At 41.9% G+C, this 23,980-nt stretch overlaps 4 protein-coding genes across 4 annotated transcripts; 1 reads left to right on the plus strand and 3 right to left on the minus strand. All coding sequences in view use genetic code 11, as the record gives it.

The window, feature by feature from the left end:
* Window positions 1–1,345: 1,345 nt before the first annotated feature.
* Window positions 1,346–2,595, minus strand: EGR_05428 (Dynein light chain 1, cytoplasmic; the record flags this gene model as incomplete). Its single annotated transcript, XM_024494677.1, has 2 exons — window positions 1,346–1,424; window positions 2,384–2,595. The coding sequence occupies 2 exons, from the start codon at window positions 2,593–2,595 to the stop codon at window positions 1,346–1,348; spliced, it is 291 nt and encodes a 96-aa protein (XP_024350862.1).
* Window positions 2,596–5,157: 2,562 nt separating this feature from the next.
* Window positions 5,158–5,602, minus strand: EGR_05429 (Dynein light chain 1, cytoplasmic; the record flags this gene model as incomplete). Its single annotated transcript, XM_024494678.1, has 2 exons — window positions 5,158–5,236; window positions 5,412–5,602. 2 exons carry the CDS (start codon window positions 5,600–5,602, stop codon window positions 5,158–5,160), a joined length of 270 nt encoding a protein of 89 aa, XP_024350863.1.
* A 2,974-nt stretch (window positions 5,603–8,576) lies between these two features.
* EGR_05430 (Dynein light chain 1, cytoplasmic) lies at window positions 8,577–10,322 on the minus strand (the record flags this gene model as incomplete). Its single annotated transcript, XM_024494679.1, has 2 exons — window positions 8,577–8,655; window positions 10,090–10,322. The coding sequence occupies 2 exons, from the start codon at window positions 10,320–10,322 to the stop codon at window positions 8,577–8,579; spliced, it is 312 nt and encodes a 103-aa protein (XP_024350864.1).
* Window positions 10,323–13,744: 3,422 nt separating this feature from the next.
* EGR_05431 (Cytoplasmic dynein 1 light intermediate chain) lies at window positions 13,745–20,173 on the plus strand (the record flags this gene model as incomplete). The annotated part of the gene is made up of 8 exons (XM_024494680.1): window positions 13,745–13,838; window positions 14,822–15,237; window positions 17,036–17,129; window positions 17,219–17,354; window positions 17,939–18,095; window positions 18,318–18,476; window positions 19,545–19,704; window positions 20,037–20,173. The coding sequence occupies 8 exons, from the start codon at window positions 13,745–13,747 to the stop codon at window positions 20,171–20,173; spliced, it is 1,353 nt and encodes a 450-aa protein (XP_024350865.1).
* Between the last annotated feature and the right edge of the window lie 3,807 nt (window positions 20,174–23,980).

Below are 23,980 nucleotides of genomic sequence, written 5' to 3' on the forward strand. Positions count from 1 at the left end.
AGGAGTTTTACTGAGGGCCTAAATCTAGGCTGTGCTGCTCACATTTCTAGCTCACTTTTATTTCCACATTGTCTCTTTTGCTTCCGATGGGATCATGCGGTTACCCAACTTCAAGAGGAATTGTGATAATTGCCACTTGTAGGTCAGAGAACTGCTATCAAGAGACTACGAAGAGTGCAAATGTGGGTGCATCCCCCTCCTTATCTTACGCAGTATTTCCCGTGTTTTCCTTTTAAAATAGCGCCTTCTTCCTATTGGTTGAGCAATCTTGAGTGAGTCTTATGGTGATGAATTTTCTCTTTTACTCGCTAGCATTGTATCGAGCTGATGGTTCTTAGGCGCACCCTTTGCTTAGCCCTCAGTAGGTGATTTTGCTCCACCATCAACCACAAGTATGGTTTTCTGGGCTTGCAGTAACCTGTGCCTTATAAGTGTGAGACGGGAGAGCAGATCCTAGAGGTGTAACCGATGTGTTGTTAGTTTGATCAAGAGACGTTGCAAGAAGGCGTTTATTTCTCACCACAAATCTGTCAGTCACTCGGCAAATAACAACAATGCGTTTCTAAGGCGGGGGAAAAGTGGAGGAAAAGTTAGCAGCCCCGTAGATCATCGTTTAGCCTTCATTGGTGTATTTGCCACCCACTTGCTTAGCCTCTACCGCAGTTTTCCCAGTAAATGTGGATGCAAACAGGTATATTTGGTAGTTTCTAAAGTACTTCCTCCTCTCTTTTCCCTTGAAAGGATATTCCTTGTAAAAGAACAGGTGCTTTCATCTAGCCGCTTTGTAAGCTTGACTTTAACAGCTTGTCACCGCGTTAAATGACATTAACACAATGAAGCGTTCTACTTGATTGAGGAGGTGTCACTATGTGGTTGGAGGGCCTCATCTTTTCGCATTGACTGTGCCTTCATTTTAACATTTCCCTACTAATTAATATATGGGTTAGATAGTGCGCAAAAAGGAAAGATTGATCCACCAAGTACCATAAAATCCCTATTACTACCTCTGACGATAGCTTAATTTCGGTGGAAAAATGAAGTTTCGGTGCGTTTGAGGGCTAACGGCGCTGCAACGGTAAAAGCAAACCCCCGCCAAGGCTTTTGTTTTGTTGCGCTCTTTTGCTGCTACCAAGGCGATATTAAAGGTGTCTTTCCAAAAAAGTTTTAGCAGATAAAATTGCTTCCTCAGTTTGTAGCGCGTCTTCTACATTCTGAGGGGGAGGGATGGATGGAAGGCGTCAACCTCCCCCAACTTTAAAATACTCACGCAAAAATATCAGTATTTAAAACAATCTAAAAATTGGATTCTATGGACCTTTTGTGCATAAAACAGAAAAAAATATTGTCATGCTCCGCGAAATAGGAGGAAGGTTTTTCCCTTCATCTGGAAGGAGATGAGATGCTTCTTCTCATATGCGAATGACCTACAAGAGACAAAAAGAAAATAAAGAAAATAAATGAATTTTTTAATTCTCTCAGGGTATGAATTACCTATTCTGCCTTTTAAAAACACAGGGAAGATTTTTACTGTCAGGACTATCCTGGGAAAAAACCAGAGGGTCTCTAAAGTCACTAATAAGGGTGTTATGGGGGGAGAGGATGGGGTGAGCTGGGCCGTAATAAGAAATAGTTAATGAAATCGCAGATCAAGTAAACAAAAAAAAAGGAGGCAAGCTCTCGAAACATTAACGTAATTGCGTGTTTTCTCAGGCCGATTGCATGCTTCAAACCTACTGTTGGAGAGCAGCCAAAAGGAAGCCATCAAATTTGTGTCATGTGACTTCGCCACTCAGTTTTTTTTTTCTCTCTCGCTCCATAACTGTGCAGTTGCGGATTAGGCGTTTTTCTGCGGAATAAGTTGAATGGAGTAGAGGAGGGCAAAAATCCTCACACATCCGTAATTTTTTCCTTCTTCCTCCGCCGACTCCACCACCGCCCCCACACACCGAATTGAGCTGCATCATTAATGCCTTGGGCGTGGATCTTGGACCTCAAAATTGCCCTCAGTGGCCAAAACTAGAATAGCCTACGCATAAATCTACGTCTTTACTTGGAAAGTCACCTCAGTCAGGGAATGTTTTAAGGGGAGGGGGCTTAATGGTTGGGGCGATAGACGCCTTCTCCCTCTGTCTTAGTTCTCGCCACAACTGGGTATGGGAAGAAGTCACGTCAGTTAATTTAGTTGGTAGCCAATCATTTGACCTCCGTGAATGGTCATAGACAACAAATTTGATAGGGTAGAAGTAAATTAATTAAAAGCTTCAAATCCCTCATCACTGCGTATTGCTGACAGGGCAAAATGATAAGAGAAAAGCAAGGGTCTCAATTCCCTTCAAAGATTCTTTCAAAGGAGCAAATAAATAAATAAAAGGTCAAGGCTTACGCTCCAAAGTCAGCTCCCACCACACAGCTCCACGAGGGACCGTAGAGATCGTCAAAACGTTTCCTCACATACCTCGCAATATCCATATACTGTTGGTGATGTTGGAGGGCCTCGTAGGCACAATTTGCCGCCTGTTGTTGCAACTCCTCCAGCATATCCGTCTCCTTAATTACGGCTTTTGCCTCACTTTTCCTATACCTTCCAGCAGACATGGCAAGCACAAGTGCAAGGCTAAGATGAATGCCAGTGATTGAGCTAACCAGCCAACAAATTGAACCCGTCACATCAATGGAGGTGCCACTAATATAGCACTTCACCCTCTGCAGTTGCAATCATTGGTGGATTTAGGCGGAGGGAAAAAGGTGAAGACGAATAATACCCTCGCCTGTGAGTGAATTAGTAACTGTAAGCGGTGATGCTGTTTCGCTACAGGGTGTATACTGCGTTGTTAGGCCCAAAGGCCTAGTTTTAGTTATCACGCTTTCTCACTGTCTTCCACTAGACTACCATGACGGTTAATGTTGCCACTTAGTTAAAGGCGGGATTGGCTTCCCTTTCATGGTGAAATGGGCTTTGTTGTCATTTTTCTCCGTCTCGAAATAGGCATAGCGTCAGCGAAGAGAGGTGGCCCCTCCGCCTCCTCAGGGCGGGCTATGCAGCCAACAAAAGGCCGCCATAGTGATAGTTTGAGGCTGGATTACAGAGTCAGCGGAAATATTCATTTATTTCCTCTCCTTTTTTACCAACGTTAGACTTACTAGATTATTACCCATTGAGACTTATCGGGGAGAGGGATGATGGACTTGGCTAGATTCTGGAAGGTAAACACTTCCATGGGTGCCTAACACACCAACCTCACAAAAATGAAGAATTGTCAAGCCTTATGCTCCTACAGCACTATTGGAGCCTTAAATCCAAGTGATTTTCATCTTTTACTTAAGTATTCCACATCACATTCCCCTAGCCAGTGGTCTAGATTACTATTCCATGGGCGAAATTGTAATAACTTTCTTCATCAAGCTTGAAAAATGCAAAAAATGGTGCCGTTCCACTACATGAGTGGGTGCTGAATGAATTTAACCTTATGAGTTTCGAAGATACCTACCCACTCATTCGCTCAGGGTTGGGCTATCATGAAGTGTTACAACATTACATGGTGACCACTAATTTGGCTTCCCCTTTAGGGCTTTTAAAGACCCGATTTTGATGTTTGGATGCTTAAAAGTAACATGATCACCTCCTAGATCCCAATAATGAAGGCATTTAATTGATCGCTCTGAGACTGTGACAAATGTCATTTTGTTAGAATAAATTTTGCTGCTCCAAAACACGTATTTGTGTGCATGTGGGCAATTCACCCAACCGATGAGATATGAATAGGGTATTCAACACCTTCCTCCTTGCCACGATGACGAAGGCACGTTCGTTTGATGCTTGCTGGGTTAAAAAGTGACCAGAATACTTATTTGCCACCTCAGTAGTTCATTTAACAGAGTAAGCAGTAGAAAGCGAGGTTTGCCTTCCACTCGATGTAGAGAGATGCGTGTAACCAAGATGAAGTATGGCTCTTGACAAGCGGATGAGTCATGTGGTTGAAACAAATGGTAAGAATATTCAATCGCTTAGCTGTCAAAAAAAGGACTTCTAGGGTAGTGTAGAAAAAGCCACCGTCTAGATAAAACCGAAACCTCAAAATGAAGTTATTTTTGACAAAAATGAAGGGACACTGCAGACCGCAAAACCACTTATGGAAACTAATAGCCTTAAAGCTTATTTATTTACTCGGAATTAACCCAAGATTGCTACATTTTAAAGCAAAAAATTAGAATGGGTCCACCTACCTGTCAGGCAGGTTTGCCACACCAAAGAAACTCGCCCATTTAAATATTTACTTTTCGCATAGAGTTGTAAATTTAGAATGCTTGCGCTAAAAAAATTCCAGTTGCAAGAAAACTAAACGTGACTTTTTTAAAATTTGGCACTTAAAGTGTCCCTTTTCATTTGCTTTTGCGCATGTTTCTAGGTTGGTGAACCCATACCATAAAATTACCATATTAATGGGATCAGAGGCCTCAATATACGTTCTGTATTCACAAAAAGAGCAAATTAGAATATTTTAGTCTCTATTTCTCAACAAATTGTCATTTAACTTGTTTAACTTCATCAATACCAGGTTTTCTTGGCTTAATTGGATTTTGCGCAATTGTAAAAGTACGTTTTGGTCCTAAACTAAATTTCGGTTGTCAATATATATCCTAAGTTTTGTTTTTAAATTATGGATCTATCTCAAGGTCCGTTTAAAATCTATCGCTTACTTTTTAGTATATCAAAAGTTTAAAACTGTGTCACCTAACTCTGTTCTTGCATTCATTTTGAAGTAGACCAACTAGAAAAATTTAATGCGTAGTCCGTCCTTTTTTTACCAAAACGGGCCACTCCCGAGATCAAGATGAATTTTTTGTCTAAACAAACCTAAGTCTACGGAACCATCATGAGCTCCTCCAAGAAATAATTATTTTGAGTAAACAAAGTGCTCATTTAATTACTACTAGGATATGTCCTATGAAAAAAACGATTAGGAATCAAAGCTGGTTTTATCAGTATCAAAATAACTAATATTATAGAGTTTTAACAATAGTAAGGAGTAATACACAGCATTTTCTCTCCATGAGAATCACATGACCGGATAAAGAGGGTTTTGTTAGAGGCATTGAAATATCATATGACGACATCCAGAGATAGTAACAAGTATAAAAAAGATTTTTCTTTTTTTCTCACGCCCCACGGAACAGGAGGAATGTGTAACCTTTCAGTTCGAAGGAAATTAGATGTTTCTTCTCATATGCGAATGATCTGCAAAAAATCATGGCATGGAGAAGAATGGGAAAACAAGCTTTTTTCTTGTAGATGCAGTTATAAAACACAAAAAAGATTCGTCACGAGAAAGTAGATAATAAAATTATCCAACTTTTGCTTCAACTTCTTTAGACTATAGCAGGTTAAATTGGAAAGTTGGAATGCCACTCACGTGCCGAAATCTTTGCCAACAACACAACTCCACGAGGGTCCGTAGCAGTGATCGAAGTGGGTCCTCAAGTGTTTAGCAATGTCCATGTACTGTGTGTTGCAGTGCAACGCCTCGTAGGCGTGATTCACCGCCTCCTGTTGCATCTGATCCAACATGTCAGCCTGTTTCACGTAGGCTTTCGCGTGCGGCATATTTGTGGCAATCTGTGACAGTGCTGTGCAGTGCACTAAGTAATCACATTTTATAATACCTGATTATCCAGTTATTTTAAACTAAACCTCTCCTGTCTGAGTTGGGTGCTCTCTCTCTCTCTCGCCGTGTGTGTGTGTGTGAGTGGGTATATGCGTGTGAGACGGGGCTGGAGAATGAGCTAGCAATCCACCTAGGCAACGATTGCGACACGTAATTATGATACACACACTCGCACACACATAGCGAGGGCTAATTGAATTACCTTTTCTCCTTAATCACATGTAATTGGATTGAGGTAGGTTTCGGTGCTCCTGGAATCAATAGGGTGCCCCACCCGCCACCTCATCCCCTCCAAATAAAACCTACCTCCTGAGTTGAGAGCTTTGATCTCTCAGTGTGCATCTTACTGCCTACTCACTTGCTGTTAGGTGTGTTTATATTGCTTTAGGTTATCTCCTATCCCCAGTTGATCCACCCATCACAAAGGGTCGCGTCGGAGGGATACGGGTCCCACATCCACCCTCTCGGTGTCACGCCAATCTTGGACCGCAATGGGGGGTCGGACGGAGATAAATTTCTTCATCAAACACTAAATGTGGTCCATTTTCTTTTAAAAAGTAGTTTTATAACTTTAGTGTCCTGCTGTTGTTTCAAAGTTGCCTCCCTGTCGATACTTCAGATCCCGGGGCTGTCATAACGATGGTAATTACAGGTGGATGATTTGAATTGTAGTGAGGCTACCAATTGCGAAGAAAAAGGAGGAGAAGAAGGGAATGCTATCAACAATTTTTGTTTTCCTCATCATAATTATTGTTTTTCTCATCGTAAAAGGAAAAGAAATGACTTTTTATTTTTAAGGGAGAGATCAACAGATGGTCGGGAGTCAAGCAGGCCTCCTCAATAATTAGTGCCCAAATGTGCTTTGATTTAGTTGGCGTGAACGCATTTTTTCCTTCAAAATTCCGAATAATTTATTTGCAAAAACATTGTTTAAATTCTCAGGGTAAATTTAACACTTAGCTTGGGTTACCTAGCATGTTCCTCAAAATGGGTCCAGAGAAATTTCAACGTATACATCTAATGGATCTGGGCAAATTTCAGGAAATTTGATACTAACTTTGCTACCAGTGAGTCATAAAACGAGTGCTTTTCAAGGGAAGATGAAAAACGGTTTAACTTTAAGAAAGAGTTCCGAAAAGGAGGCTCTTTTCTACCACCATGTGGTTGGGTCACAACATATTTTACATTATTTGGAACACAAGGAGTAAATCAGTGTGTCTAAGTACAAGCTTAACAATGCTTGCCATTCCAACTATACTTATAACCATTTCCCTCTTTTAGTCTACTGTAATTCTTATAAAGTAGTATGTAAATGCGACACATTTTTTAGATAAACAAAAGAAGCAAACTGGTAAAGCATGCGAGAAAAAGGCTGAAGTTTGCTCTTTTAGAAGAATCTAGGAATGAAGCCTAAAAGTGCCTCTAAATAAAATTCTATTTGATTGCAGAAGTACAGCACTACTTATACTGTTGTGAGTAGCTTGACGCGCAAGTTCAAGCCTAAAGAGATATTGCACACCATGTGAACCCGAATTCGCCATCAAATTTTTGAAAAGAAATAGAGGGCAAAAAGGAGCATTTGACAATTTGTGTTTAAGGGAAAAAACTCTATGTCTCACAGCGGTTGTAGGCAGTACAGCCATCAGCTTACTTTTGGGGGAGGTAGTTACTTTACTCCTCGCTAAACAATAGGATAGTTAATCACTTTTTTTCGGAATTTTTTATTGCTGTGGGATGTCGCTTAATAACCTATTAGTTCCGTGCAGATTTCCTTCTCCCAACCCCTCCTCTTGCCGTTTTGCTGAATAGGGCTGGTAGGCGAGACACCACCCCATGACCCCCCACTCCTAATACTCCTAGACTGATAGAAACGTACGCGAGTTTTTAAGATCCTTCTTGACGTTTCTACTGGTTCAATTGCTTCATCATCGGTCACGGAGGATTTGGAAGGTAGCCTCTGATTCAATATGCATGCACACGTGGTACAGGGTTGACCTTGGAAAATTCCTTTCACAGGGCTCTGCGTACCTCTAAACTGATTTTAGACAACAAACACTACGAACAGCGGTTGACAACAACACAGTTCACTTAACAAAGGACGCGATGATTAGGGCTTCCGTACATCTAAGTCTGAGGCATTCATCCCCGCCAATGCAATAAGGCTAATTCGCATCACCTTCTGTCTTTTCAGTTACTATTCTAGTAGTATAGAGTTTTACTTGCCACACTTTTTCTTTTGAACCCTAATAGCTAAGTAAAAACACCTTTATAACATAGCTGTAAGACTGGTATGAGTAGGCACAAGTAGGAGGTTTATGCTAACTGCTTGTTTTTGTCACTCGATGTAATCATCGGTCCACACACACACACCCCGTTCCTTAAATGCATCACGCTTATGCCTTTCTCACGATTAAAACATCCACTTTACTGTATTCAAATTAATTGACTTCGTTGGAAGCCTTCCAACAGGGACTAGATGCTGAAAATCTATCCATTTTATTGATGATGAGTTGGAGAGATGACAGTCCAACAGCAACAACAACAAGAAAAACAAAGATGCCTTCGTCAACACAATGTCTTACGAGTGGTGCTTTCTTCGGAATCAAAATACCTCTCTCTTATTCGAGACAAGAGTTTACCAGAGCGCCTGTCATATTACCTCCTGTGCATTCGTTGCCATTACTCTCTGCCTGTGACTCGGCAGAAATGCCAACGGAATGTGCATGGACGTGACTGTAATAACCTCTTTGAGGTCAAGACGGCAGAGAGAGGGGGGCAGGTGGAGAATTACAAGATAGTATTTACACAAAAGGCTAGGTGGCACCAGTTTGTCAATTTGCGGGCATATTATCTTCTTAAAAAGTACAAAAAAAAACAAAGAAATTGATAATTCCTACAATAGTAAACAGGAGTTTATGCTCCCTTGAAAATCAGAAAGTTGAGTCCATTCAGCTCAAACCCCAAGAGGTGGCGTGGGACGTAAGCGAAGGATCTGAATAAAAGCAAAATTAGTAAGACAACTTTGTTGGGAATTTTAAAGTGGAATTGGAGGGCTGAGGAGAAGGCTGAAATGAGTAATTAGGGCTACGATTCATTTCTCCATTAACCGGTTAATTAAAGTAGCGATGTGAGCACTTGAAGTGTGCCAATTCTTAAAAATTTAGAACTAAGTATTTTAGGGCACAAGTTTTGTGGCGTTTTACTAATTGAGGCGATCTTAAGTAAACAGGATTTAAGGATAAATCTGCACTAAATATTTGTAACTAAATTATAAGAAAGGCGGGGACTACCATCTTTTCATAACTTTTCACATCAACAGAAAGTGAAGCTTTTGTACTCATTCATTTACAATTTGTAAGTGATGTGGCTAGATTATTTGTGATAGACTACCGTTGTTCTTACTGTGTAAATACCACATGCCGCAACGTTATTATCGCGCCACAAAATAATTCCGCTTTACTGGTGGTGAGAGGCATCGATTTCAACTAGTTATTGGCATAAGCCTTTTTAAATGAACTTTTTTCAAAGCATGGCATTCAAAAGAAGCCTATTTGAATTATTCAATTTGATAAAATTGACCACAAGTTTCAGCAGCCTAATTATGGCAGCACGTGGAATCCAATTACGAAATAATTCTTCAAGGCAAATAAATATGATCCCGGGACAAATATAAAAATAACCTTTAGGCAAATTAGTTATTTAAAATGATTCTTAGATTACTTAGAAGAGGAGAATTTAAAAAATGAGACGTCGTAATTGGGAGCTTTGTCATAATCAGGAGGAAGTGTATATATGGGAATGAAAAACATCTTTTCTCTTTTAAGGTTTGGAAAATCAGTACTGTTATATGGAAGGTCTTTCAGTTGATTCTAGAACTGAGTTTTATGTACAGACTATGACATTGAGGTGTTTCAATGGATCACTACTGCAACTTCTTTGTTAGTTAAATACCAGTCACATTATTTAAAAAGCAAGCGCTTAAGTCATGCGTATTGAACTGTTAATTGGTGGAACTCATGAATAAATATATAACCGCAGTAAATATTGTTCAAATTGACGTTTGAGTTTCTTTACTTAACTAATATCACCAGAATGGTTGGCGCCAAAACAAACATTCCTTTCTACTATTATGTATTTGCTCGAATAAATGCACAAATAGTTGCTTAACTTACTTAAACTAGGTATTTGGTGCTAAGAACTAATCTTCTAAGCTTGCACATTGTGATTAAGAATTAATTAAAAATAGGATGTTTTCGCGGGGTGTGAGTCAGGTTCTCCCAACTTATCTGTGTCTCATTTCGCAAGGTGGCATTCTAGAAGGTAATCAGCAAACACAAAGTGGAGGTTAATTGACATCCTGGGTATCTCTCTCCATTAATTTAATTAAAGTGACATCAACACGAGGTAAACTATGGTATTAACTCACCCATAGTATTCCCTAGCCACAAAACAATCCCAAGAGGGTCCATATCTCGCATTGCACCTCTCCCGGATGTATCGACACATCTTCTTCGGATGCGACCGGTTGTTGAGACACTCTATCACCTGTTCCATAATGAAAGTCTGCATCTTTGAGGACATATCCGCCGTTGAGATGGTTATCTCGTATGGCCTCTCTCTATTTCTGCTCCTGCTGCGTCGTCGACTTCGGCTTTCCATGAATCTCTCTTTGCCTACTATTGTCTGCCTTTGTATGTGTGAGAGTGGTTTTGAGTGCTATGCTTTAGCACCTGATTTCTCTATCTATCTGTTTATCCACCTCTCTCTGACTCGCTCGCTTGGTGTCTCGTCTTTTAGGCGGTTGATTCTGATGCGTTAATCGCCGTTTTTAAGAGACACATACAGATGAACGCACGCACAATTGCTGACACGCACGCAAGAATGCGTATCCTCAGAGATGTCAATAAGGGATGAAAGCAGGTAGGTGGGTTGGTTAGTAGGGATAAAGGAAATCGCGGGAAACGAGTGCGGGGAAAGGAGCAGAAAAATGAGGCAATGCAGAGAATTGAGGTCATTTGACTGTTTTACTTGAGTTCCACTTACCTATGTCTGTCACTGCCTGACATCGGTTAAATCGTTTCGGAAAAAAAATATTTTAACTTGTTCCATACAAGATTTCTGTGATTAGGGATGCTCTTGAGTTTGACGACTTTCCGTGGATTCGTTCATGCGTACTCTCATTTGGATGTCATTAGGTAAAGAGGCGAGATTTGTTGCCTGATGCCACCCGATTTTCCAATTTTTTCCAAGTCCCACTTCTTTGAAGAAGCAGGATCTTTGAAAGAAGAGATAACCTTGATCTTTGACAATTGTACTCAAAAACCTGTCCATAAAAAGGCAATTCTAAGGGTTAGTAATTGGACTACTAGGGTTCAACGCTTTAATCCTTGAAGACTCCTTATGAATTTTGCCCTGAGTAAGTATTTGATAACGCCGAATGGCTCAACGGCCATGAAATTTCCCACCATCTACTTGTCAACCCAAGCTGACCGAAGGCCCACGACCTCTTGCTCTGCTGCGTCTCTTTCATCAACACCACTGTGATAATTTTACCTTCGTCCAATCATATCCCATTGTTTTAATGCACCACTAGCTAGTGAGAAAGTGATGACGCGGAGCCGGAGGCAGCCGTAATGTGAGGACCGAAAAAACTCTTTCATATCATTATATTTAGTGAGGCAAAATTAACTATTACCCTGGATGAATAGGTCTCTACATTTTTCAGGAGGGAGGGATGGAGGAGATCCAAGTCGTAATCACTGGAAGATGAAATGGAAAAATAGGTGGTTGCGCGGGTGTAACCTGGCTAGGATGAAGAATGAATGGATAAATTAGCTAAAGACCAGTGAATTGTAAAATGGGTGCTTGAATAAAATGGCTTTGGACGCAGTGGTTGGGTGATTGGGAGCTTTTCAAATGAGCAAATGAAAGGGGCAAGTGTGAAAACAGTGAGGGATAAATCACAGAGAGAGAGCTGATGAATGTTTGGAGGAAGCATACTCTGGCACATGGATGGATGTATATGGGATGCATGGACGGATTCGGAATGATTAAATGAATGGGTGGATAGAGCGATGCAGAATGGATATAAATTAATAAATTCTGAGGATGAGGATAATTCTTGTGTCTTAAAGGGAAGTGAACGAATGACAACAGATGGATTTGGCACTGCAGCCATTAACGGTTTCAAGTTACTTTAAAGAGTTAAAATGTTTCTAAAGAGCTAGCTAATAACTTGAGACCAGAAAACTACCTCAGGATGACTCCATTTTGTGTTCTACATAGGCGAGTTGAGCACACGAGCACCATTAATGGCAAGAAGTCTTTGAAGATAATTTTGGTTTCGTTACGACTTTAGCAATATTGTCTCGGTGTGCTCTCTTGAGTGATGAGGCACATTCCATTTGCTTGAAATAAAAGTCCTCCACGCATTCACTCTCTCTGATAGCAACATAAATCAATCTGCTCGAGGCTTGTAATCACCGCGAGTTTTTCCTCCCCATATAAACTGCTTCGTCTAGAGTCATCCATCAGCCTGTGGATAATATTCTTCACACACTTTGACTCATCAGTAGGAAAGGTTTGCGTGTTTGAGTAGATTCGATGAGACACTATTTGACCGTTTGCACCGCCATTCTAGAGGTAAATTATGTGCGAGTTGCGCGTAGATTTTTTGGCATTGTGAGAGCCTCAACGGCCTTTTTTGTGCCTAGCAAATGTCTTCATCATCATTACCTGTGAAATTGGGTAAATATTTTTGGTGGGAGGTTTTGGAACTTTGTAATTCTATGCAGACATGTGACCTTTACCTCGATAGGTAAGTAATAAATAATTGCCTAACTTGTGGCGTCTTGACTTACGCTTGGATTGACAGCCAGTGTCGAGTAGAATTAGTGGAAATACTTAAAGAATTTTTACTGGATCTGTTCTATCTGTCAAATACTTGCGTTTTTGCACGTGAGCATATTACTAATTAATTTTTAAATCCCCTTCTTATGCGGAAATTGTTTTAGTTGGACTAGCTCTATCCCGATTAGAATATGGCGAGTCACTCAAATGAGTGATTTTCAACACGCTCAAATGAATACTTGCTTAAACATATGCAGAAGTTATTCACATGGTCACACCTTCGGCTAAAAAGCCGGAGAAACGAGAACAATGCCTGTGCCTTTTATTAGACTACCAGAAGCTGCGTCTTACGATTAGAGGGAGATGCTAGCTACCTTATTTTACCCATTCGGAAGAAAGCGTGTAAGCAGACTTACGATTTTAGTTGATTGAGGGTTATGATTTTGGTGAAGGTAATATATTAAATCAAAACAAATCACAAGACTAAATAGCAAAAAAAAACAAACTTTAGCAAAAATTAAACTGCCAGAGGAGCACTTACTAAATCGAACTAACAAAAAAAGCCCAATTGCATCAACAATAAATAAAGATTTCATACTCTTTCATCAGTGAGTTTATTAGAGAGAGGAGTTTTCCTATCGGTGTATATTAAAGCAAATTAAACGTGTAGCCCAAAAAAACAAAATTTTTAAGATTTGCATTTGTTATAAAGTAAGAGAAGAATGACATGCTTGTTTGACTCGTCTACTTGTAGTACCGGCTCGTTGAGTTTGTCAGATATGGGCATCGAAGTAGAGGTAAATGAGCCGGAGAAGAGCGAGGATTACGCTCATCTATGGTATTTATGGTTTATTTTTTCTCTGACACTTTAGGTCATCTATTTTAAAAGAGGTCGCTAGTGCTAGAATAGGAAAACTCCCCCACAATAAGGGCATAGTCGTGTTGGGCGACTGTAGAACCGGTAAAAGTACACTCGCCTGCCGTTTGAGCCATAAGAACCTTCCGCCCAGAAGTCCAGCTCTTGAGTACCACTTTGTCGACATTCGAGATGAAGCTACAGATGGTATTTACTGTGTCATTTCGCACAAGTTTTAGATCAAACGAAATTGGGTGTTTGGATATTGGATGGAGATCTGGAGTTCATACCGTATCTCAAATTCCCTCTTGATAAGAAAAACTTTGCTAACCGTATGGTCATGATTGTAGTGGATATGGGGAGGCCTTGGAAAATTATGGAGGAGTTAGAGAAGTGGGCCATTGCTTTGGAGAACTACATAAAGAGCATGGGTATTGAAGTTGAGGAGATGCAGGAATACAAGGATAGCCGTAAGCCCATCTATTATCCGTTCATGATTCTTAATTTATTACCACGAGGTCAAATTAGAAACTTAAGGATCTTCCCCTATTTACAAATAGGAGAATTTGTATATCCTTTTGAAAATTTTTGTCCTTACTCGCTTATTTTCACTGTTCTTTTAATTCAATTTCTTCCTAGAACTTCATGTCTGCCTATGTCTAGAGCCGTATCCCCTCCCTCTCCATGTTTTCAGGGTAAAACTATTTGAGGTCTTATTGATAGGTCACACCAAAATGAGATGTTTTGAGTTTGGAGTAGTGGTTCATTTTAAATTCACAGTTTTTTTTGTTGTATTTGGCTTGAGATCATGCATTCAGCTTTATCGACAGCCTTTATTATGAGTTGATGAATTCCATCTGTTTCATTTGTTTGCCTTTTTTCTATTATTTGAAGCTCGATGTTTCCAATAAGAGCAATGAGAATTCTTCTTCATGTTTTACTCAAGTGTTTATAAATATAGCCAATGATGTTTCTACTAATCTTTCTACAGTCCTTAGATGCCTAGTTTTCGTTTATCTCTGTGGTTATGCACATTTTAGGCGGGGAATTACTCAGAAACAGACATTTAGGCTTATCTTTACTGTACTTTTAGTCCAGAACTGATATCTATGTGTAGCTTTTGTCCGCTACTTTTATCAGTTGTTTGAAGTTGTCGCGTAAGACGCCAGTCAAGAAGGGCATCTACTAATCCTCCTCCGTTTACTGTTGGCTGTCATCAGTAACTTTTCTATTCACTATTTATAGATCCAGCAGAAACAAACTGTTTTCCGACTTCTTGATTCCATCGGGCTGAACAGCTTAGACAAATTCATTTATTAATGTTTGGAATCATTGCCTTTATTTCAAGGCATGTGAATAATTTCTCTTCGAACTCGAGTTTAGGATCACGGCAAATTGCGCTCTAGTTAAGACCCATTACCCCTTCCATTGCATATGTACTTTCATCTTTCAGTCGTTCGCCATTTTCGTGAATACATTGAACCGGACAGTATACTTTTGCACACTATGAGTAGTAGCAGTGGTGGCACTGGTGTAGTCACTGGTGCTGGTGACGCCCCTTCACCGGTGGTCCCGGTCTCTCGGCCAGCTGCTGTCGCCGCAACCGGTGGGAATCCCCTCCATCCGGCTACTGCAGCCCTTCTTAAATTGAGTGGCTTAAGCCAACAGCAACAAAACCAATCTGTTCTCCAGGACGAGGTCGAAGAAGGTGATGAGGATAATGTCGACGAACTAGAGGGCGAGGAGGGCGAGAAGTCAAAGATGAAGAGGAGCAAGAAGACGGTTTCTGATGTGCTTAAGGAGTTACCCATCACTCCCGGTGCTTTAATTAATAATCTCGGTATTCCCCTGGTGGTTGTGGTCACCAAGGTGAGTGTTGTAAGATTGAATCTTTATTGAGTAGTGCTGTGCGAGTGCAGTTTTCTCTTGGGTTAAGTGCCTAAATCTTGTCGAGGTAAATGTATCTTAGCCGAGCACACGAAAAAATGCGGTAGTGTATCAGTTGGGTCTGTCTTCACCATGCTCGGAGGAGACTTTTTTATCAGGCTGTAGATCTCATCTAGCTGTTTGATCTCTTCAGTTGCCTAATTGGTTTCTAGTTTTAGGTGGAATTCATGGTCATAATCCGTCGGAGAGTTTATTGTATTGCCAGATCGGTCATTACCTTTATATTATGGGTTAAATGACACACAGTCATTGTCAATTCAGGTGACTTAAAATGCTTGCCAGAAGAGGCGTGTTCTATGCAATGTTGCGTTCGATGCATAAGAATAGCTCAAGACTCTACCCATCTTTATCTCAAAACTTGCTGTGAGAAAACAAGTTCGGAAGTCAGTAAGCGAGTAAACGCAAACGCTTTTTTAATCCTTTTTTTCACACACACAAGCGAATTCGCACATTCATGTTTTATGGTGACATGGTATCGTACGAGCTTGTTGTGCCCACCAAATTGAAGATGGAGTATTCACTTTTTAAGGTATTTGGCGATAAGACTATCCATTGCCTTTTGTCTCTATTAGACTTTAAATCAGTTTATGCAGAAAAGTTGCGAATTTTCGGCTCATTTTGTCTTCATGGTATGGAGCCCCGGGTGTTGATAATGAAAGTTTAACAACCAAAAGGTGTAAAATTAAATCAGATTAAAGATAGGTCCCAACTCATAAAGTTGACTCCTTCATAACCTGAGTCGCTGATTTTTAAAGTCTGGAGTTCCCATGGCAGTAGGTTGCCTGAATCCTCTTGAGGTTACCAATCAGGCAATAATTAGATCTAGGGATTAGGACAGACGTCTTTATCGGTTAACGTGTGCATGGGTCAACATGGAGATGTGGCTAGACCGCCAGCTGGATAGTGGAGACTGTCTGAGCCTGAGTCTGGGTTAAGTCACTCGGCCAGCTCTGTTACGCAGGCTTGTGGTAACTGGTTGACCTTGGTCCTAGAGTGCCACTTCAAGTGCATCCATCGCGGTCTCAATCAGTCGGAAGGGAGCGAGTGAGAGGCTTTTTCCGAAGTGTGGAATATTCTAAGGAAATAAAAAGAAGCTTTTTGGGTCCACAAGTATCCACAGCGGCTTTTATATTTTGATGTTCGTTGAGCAGGCAAACATGTCATAGGTCATCCCTAAGTTCACCCACTAATCATTCCTTGCTGCTCATGCACTGCTTCATATCCAGGGAGCCCTGTTTGAACTATGCATGAATGCGTGGGGAACCGTGGATGAAGTTGTTCGCCTGCTGAAGACTAAGCGATTAAAAATGACATCATCTACATGGTGTGCAAGAGAAACCTCTTCTCGAGAAGCAGTTGGGAAATAAGTTCCATCCCTTAAAGCAACGGTAGACCTTACAATTCGTTTCACTCCTGAAATGACTCCATTATTAAACTTTTGAATACGGGGAATGTAATGTCTCATTCTCCAGGTGATGATGGTCGAACCAGGAAATCACATGATGCCATGAGAAAGTAAGTGGGGTGGAAAACGTTTATGATGTTTGCTGCGCCCGCATGTTAGCTTTTTACTTTCGCAGGAATGACACGGTTCTTAAATTTCACAAACTGGTAGAATTTATGAGCCACAGGTTGGGTGACTAAGTTCCCCGACCTCCCGATAGGATGTCAAACCTATTATAAGAAAATGCTCTTTTCAATTTATTCATTGTCCCCATAGACTGACGTGATGAATGAGTTGGAGCGGGAGCAAGGCGTGACTGAAGAGCAGTTCGATATCATTCAAATGCACATTCGTCGGTTCTGCCTCTCCTGTAAGTGTACCCTATTTTTCGTTTCCCCCTCCTCGCAAATGGGCAGTAGTGCTTTAAAAGGCCGATTTCAATTTGTCGGTTCCTCCTAGACGGTGCCGCCCTTGTCTACGTGTCGGCCAAGAACGGCAAGAATTGCGGTCTGTTGAAGAACTACCTGCAACACCGTATTTACGGCTTTCCATTCACACAGAATGCCTACGTTATTGACAAGGACAGCGTGTTCATGTAAGCCAACTGCATTGAGAGAAGAGAGAGAAAGCTTGCAGGTGGCTTTACCAGGGGAGACTCAGCTAACTAGCTCCTCTCCTACTTTTCATTCCTCTGAACCAGTTATCTCTCCACTGTGATCCTCACATGCTGCATTCCTACACTGGTTACAGTGTTTAACTGATTCACTGGAAGCAGTCCCCCTTCATTGGAGGGATGTGTCGATGCAGCTGAATCGTTCTAGGGCTGCCTTGATGCTCACTATGCGCCAACTTCTTTAGTGATTGTGTTCACTGTCTCTGTAGAAAAATTCACCTCTTATGCATCGGTGGGACATTCTAAATTTACCGTATCATACCGTACTTGAAGCAGTCTGTAAGCTCGGGTTTTACGCTCTCGTAGACGATAAACACTTGCCATCGCTGGTGTCACAGGCAGAGTTGTCATTAGCAGTGTTTGAAGGAGACACAAGACTTGTAACGGTGATGGGTAACCTTCTACGGTAGGATTGTGTGATGCCGGAAGTCTAGGTTTGGTTTGAATGACTCTTGCACTTCCCAAATGCAGGACGATTAAGGGCATCTAATTTTTGTGTCTTCTAGCCCTGCTGGTTGGGATAGCCTGAACAAGATTAGTCTGTTGGAACAGAATCTGACTAAATATCGTCCCGGTGATGACTTTGAAAAAGTAGTTCCCAAGCCGCAAGAGGAAACCAAAACCACAAACAAGGAGCCAGCAGAGACCGCTCTGGATGATCAGGTGCGTTGATTGTTGTGATGTGGATGTTTTCACGGCGCTGTAAGCACGGTGCAGTTTGGCAGGTGGCTTTCTTATCAATGCACAGTTGATATGAGAGAGAGACCTGTGTAGTGCCCTTCTTTTTCATTGCATTGAACATCCGCCTAGGCTAGCTATAAGCTGTCAAAATCTCAGTTCAACTAGAATTGCATTTTGATGTCTTTGGCTTTTCTCTTTCGTAAGTACTTCCTGAGTGAAATCTTCACTGACCTACAACGGCACAACGCCGCAACCGGTGGAGCAGGTGAAAATGGCACTGAATCGCATGAACAAGCCTCTGTTCTCGACGTCGCTGGAACGCCTCCTAGTCGGCCATCCTCGGGATCTGCTTCACGAAGTCGTGTACGTCATTGGTTGCGTAGACTTTGATGCATCTTTACTTGATTGTAATTGGATGGTGATGCGCATTTTCTATTGGACGTAAATTTATGCCATTACCTCTATTCTGATTGGCTTTTCTAAAGGTCGTTATGTAATTGGTGCTAGCACAAGTCAAATTGCTGCAGGTTTTTTCAGTAATGCGTACGAATTTTTCAACCTGACTCAGACCTGCCTAAAGGTGGTTAGGTATGAAGGGCCGGATGTTGACTAACCTACCGTGTTAGTTACCTCAAACATAAACTGCGGCCTGATGCAATCAAATGTGTAGCACGTTTGAACTGGCACCGATGACGGTTGTTAAGTCCTACCACTGAATTGATTAAACTTTTGATCTTGTCCTATTTTTTGAGATAAGTAGGTTCTTGCATGATAGGCTAACATTTGTCGCATTGAAGTGATGGTGGGTGCGGATTGTTGAGAAACAAGCTGCTTTCCAGCATGCACAGAATGTGTGCTAGGAGCACAAATTTATCTGATCTTGCTGATTAAGTACACGTATAAATCAAAAAAAAATCGAGTACATGACGTACTTGCTGTTTTACGTGCTAAAATTGTTTCGTTGAAAGAGTTCATTTGATTCTTGTTTGAAACGAGAACACCAAGGAACCATTCTGTACTTCTCCTATTTCGGTAATTATATTAGTGCTTTTTTGATGCTGGTATTCAGTTGAGTAGGTCAGCAAAAGGAGAATAAGAAGTGGTGGGATTTTGTGAAATTTCAGGGCTCTACCATAAGCAATACTAGCCGTTTGAATATTCTTGCGTTGACGCGTTTAAGGCAGAGTGCTTTTTACGATTGTCTAGCTGTTCTTACGAAATTAGGATAGAATAAAAGATTGGTGGTTGATGTTTAAGATGGTCCTATGCAATAGAGTAGGTGTTCATTGTGTTGAATGTTGAAATGTTGAAATCGACTTCTGTTATAACCAGGTTGCAGCTCAAATAGATGCTGCCACAGAAAATAGGAGTCTCCCAGACAAAGATCAGCTTTGAAACCAATTATTAATTCAAAAATCTATTTTTTCGTAGTCTTCGGGCGCCGGTGTCGGTGGTGGCTTGTCGGGCAGCTCATCCGAAAGGGTGCTAGCGACCTTTTTCAACAATCTGCTCAGCAAGAGTCCGTCATCTCGTCAAACTCCAAACGGTCCTCCCGCCTCATCGTTTGCTCCAGCGCCTGCTGAGACGAGTGGTTAGTTGGTTGCTTTTAATTTGGCTCCCCCTTAATCACTCTGTGCCTTAATTGCCCGCTCTCGTTGTTTCTATTTTAACCTAGACATTCAAATCGTTGCTAATTTCATTTTAGTAGCTTTAAATTCCTGGTAGAGTGTGAATAGAGCAAAAAGATTGGCATTTTTAGCGTCGTTCCCATCGCTTCCGCTTCAACGGCGGTCATGAAGATGGGATGAAAAGTAGAACAATACTCCAGGAGATATCATCGATACATAATATTTGTCATATTTTTGGTCGTTAAGTAATTTCCGGTTTGTCTAATGCACAGTCTCATCGAATTGTCTTGTTCAGGTTTCGGCGATACCTCCTCAATGTCAGCCAGGGAGATGCAGTCGGAGTTAGAACGACTGGCACGGACATCGAAGGAGGCATTGGACGACTCGCCAGGAGCGGGAGAAAAGACAGTAACCACTGACAAGTCGTCATAACCTCTCCACTCCTGCCCCGTCAAGATGCTTCTCTGCCATTATTTCTCACCTGCTACCTGTGAAATTGCCACTTCGCTTTCGATATAATATTACTTAATCTCTATCACCCAGAAATCTGAAGCCAAGTGTTGATGAGTGTCGGATTCGTACCGAATTTGTGAGTAGGAGTCTGGTCATCCACGCCGATTATCACTGACTGCCTGACACGGGCTGAAGGAATCTAGAAACCTTCCTCTCTAGGAGTTGCTACCGCATCTTATCCATATCAACGATAAATTATGTCACGCTCCTTGACTAGGCATTATTTCAGTTGAGGAGAACGGGAAAAGAAATTTGCTCCTTCGGAAGTTATTAACTAAATAATTCGGAAGGACTCATCATGTGCCAACTGGCAGGACGGGAACGAATTCCAAGCTATAGTTGACTCGTGCAACTGGCGGAGGACCTCAAGGATCACCGTCTCGACTTACGCCTCCCCATTTCGGTACATCACGGCACGCACAGGAGAATGAGAAGTGTGTTCGCCCTGCATTTCCACGTTTACCCTTCTACTGATTGATTAAGCAACCTCCCCTTACACCCATCAATCACTTATTCACCTCGCTGCAACTCGTGGTGTGCAACCCTGATGTGGTGGTTTGTCACACCACTACACCCACCACAACAGGTTATTGCACATTAGTCAGGTAATTCTACAGGACTCTTGGGAATGCCAACCACTGCTATTGCCATCTGTTGTCTAAAGTTAGGCTAGGTGTCTCTTGAAACAAGATGAAATTAGTGGTTCTTCTGATCCATAAAGCAAAAAATCTTGCGCTTCTTGTTTGTGAATGTGTTAGCTCACCGCGAGGAAATCAGGCAATCCAGCAGCAGGCAGTAGCTTAAACTGGTGTTTCTTCCGCCACGCATGGAAAAACAAACAAGTAAAATGAGTTTAGAAGGCTGTCAAGGTAACTGTTACAACGGCCTCATCGACGTTGAGGTAATCCAGTTTTTCGATCACCTCCTACATGGCGCTTTGGCAACTGCCATGCTTTTGGTGGCTGTTGGCTATGCGCTTGGAAGGAGGTCAACAAAACAGCTGGTAGCATGCTGCTGATAGCTAATTGTGGAAGCCTCCTTGGCGCTGCTCATCATGGTGAGGAATGATGTGGCAGCTGGCATTGTTGTTATGTGTGCGGCTAACTTAGGCATGACCGGTGCCTCCCACCACCCTCAGAATCAGAAGTTTTGGTCCCCCCGAGTTGCAGTTGTGGCTACGGACGTTGTAGTTTCCTCTAGTCATCCTCCCCTCGGTCGATGTAATTGGGTGAGTCGTCTGGAGGCAATTGAAGCGTTCTCCCACCCTACTCTGATAAACACAAATTCAGTAGTATATCTTGCCACTCTTACCTTGCGGTAGGACATTAATTTTAAGTGGTAAACTCGTATCAATTTGCTCGTTGCGACTTACTGACGTGATTTCCATGCACCCACTGCCAAGCTTTCGTAGTCCACAGGCAGTACAGACACACAGTGAGGGTCTGCCTCCACCCCCACCAGACGTAGTAGACAGGTTCAATTGCAAAGGTAAAACCCACGATCACCCTGTCCACCTCAGTAATAATGAAGGATCCAACACTTACCTATGCGTAATCACTGAACCGTCAGTTGTTTGGCATGTGGTCTTGCTGCCACATCATCATGTGGGAACTGAGATGTTGCCTTGTTTTCCCGGTAAAGAAAGATCACGAAATAAGGTTTTAAATCTTTGCATTTGCAGTTAATACTTCTGTCAGATCGTGGCACTGGTGGAATGTGTAGATAGGGTATGGATTTATGTGCATTCAACGATGCTTCTTAATGTGGCTAGAGGAGCGGACAAAAACACCCGCAAATTGGCTATGCTATGGAGAGGGGGAGTGTGGGGGATGGAGGTGAGCCCTCAGAGGGTCCTGCTTTTAAGTATCCTCTCACGAAATGTACAAATAAAGCGCAATGCAACCCACATTAAGACTAAATAAGATAACAAAGAACACTGAAATCAGCCTAGACTTATGATTTGTCCAAATTATGAGAAGGCGGTGTAGCGAAGCTCTTCTTGACCAGCCTGTTAAGAATTCGTGTGCCAATTAAGATTGTATCCACCATTGCGGTAAAGTAGACGCCTCGGGTGTGTACCAGATGCTCCTGTGAGGCGGAACCCTCCACGAGTGCTGGGTATTACCTCATCGGTCATCGAAATTTCACACTCTTCCAGCTATTCACCAGCAATGCTAATCGCCAAACTGCATGCCCCTCGGTGTCCGGACTAGGGAATGGGGTGGATTGCGTCCTGTGCAGACACGCGGGACCTACTGCCATGTTCATTTCCATCGCTGTGAATCTCCTCATCTAATGAATCTGGAGAGTTTTCACGTGCGCTTTCGCTTTGGTTGCCATTTGTGACGTTCTTTTAAAGCATATTAAGCCTGCGGACAGATGCGGAGTCACTGAGACAAAGAGAATATGCAGTCATTCACGCATTCATGGTTAATGGCGCGTCGCCAGAGTGAGACACATACTAAAAAATGAACTTGACCTCGGTGTGAGTACATAACGGGACGGATGAGGCGGGAGAGTAAAAGAAGGGGGGGGGGGGAGAAGGAGTTGGACCTGTGGACTTTGAAACAAAGGTTGATGTACATAACCTTTACACTTACAGCAGCGTTACTGTTCGTTGGACAAGGCCAGATGAATTACTTTTTCGATAGTTTTTTTTGAATCTGGCCTTTGTCTGAGGAAACACTCTCGATTATACCAAATATCGAATCTACCGTCTGCTTCGAACTTACTTAAAAACACATGTCTGCTACCGTTCTCGCCTTTTATTTTCATTTCTCGTGGTCGATCATGTGGGGGCCAAAAGGCATTCGGCCTTCAACGCTTCACAGCAAGATCATGCAAAGGGCGATTATTGTTTGAGGGAGAGCTCTAAGGTTTGACAAAATTCCATCACGTCTTTTGCCGATCTGTTCAACTGAGTTCCAGTGTTGAATGTCTCTCAACCATAATTACTGAGATAAATCAGCTACCGAACAATTCTTGAGCGATCTGGTTCCAAGCAAAATTCAAATGATCCGTTTCAGCAAAATTATTTTAAGCACGTAAAACAATAAGTGTTTTCAGTTTGGGATTTTCTTTAATTTCTACCTTAAATAGGATTGCGTTCTTAGCCCCCACTCAGTACATGCTGGGAAGCGGGTTCTTCCTCCACAATCTGCTCTATCCGTTAATTGCAGAACCCACTTTCCCTTCACAATAAAAACTGTCACATAAAATGTGCGAATGCACTTATTGTAAGAAGTAGAACCAGATAACACGTGTGGCAGAACTGAGCAACATCTTCATCAGTGCTGCTTCAAACGTGTTGCACATATGACTGCATCAAACTGCAGTCCATGTTTGAGGTGACATTTCCAAAGACCCACAGGTAGGCCTGAGTCGGGTTAAAACGCTCATGTATATTACCCTAATATTTGCAGCTATTAGACCTGCATAAGCACCAAGAATTTGTATAAGTTTGGGAATTCATTTCCAATAGAAAGTGCCCAACACCATCCAACCACAATCAAGCAAAGATGCATCAAAGCCGAGGCCTCCCACTTACGCACACGGCTTCGTGAAGCAGGCCCAAAGGACAGTTGATGGGAGAAGGTTCACAGGATGTCAAGAATGGCGCCTTGTTCATGCAATATAGGGCCATTTTCATCTATTCAAAGGGTTAAGGAGTTGTGATGTTACAGTTCAACCTAGATTTCATGGTAGAAGTAACAAGGGAGAAAGTCT

Source organism: Echinococcus granulosus (assembly GCF_000524195.1).
Source record: "Echinococcus granulosus chromosome Unknown EG_S00040, whole genome shotgun sequence".
In the NCBI taxonomy this organism is placed as follows: Eukaryota; Metazoa; Platyhelminthes; class Cestoda; order Cyclophyllidea; family Taeniidae; genus Echinococcus; species Echinococcus granulosus.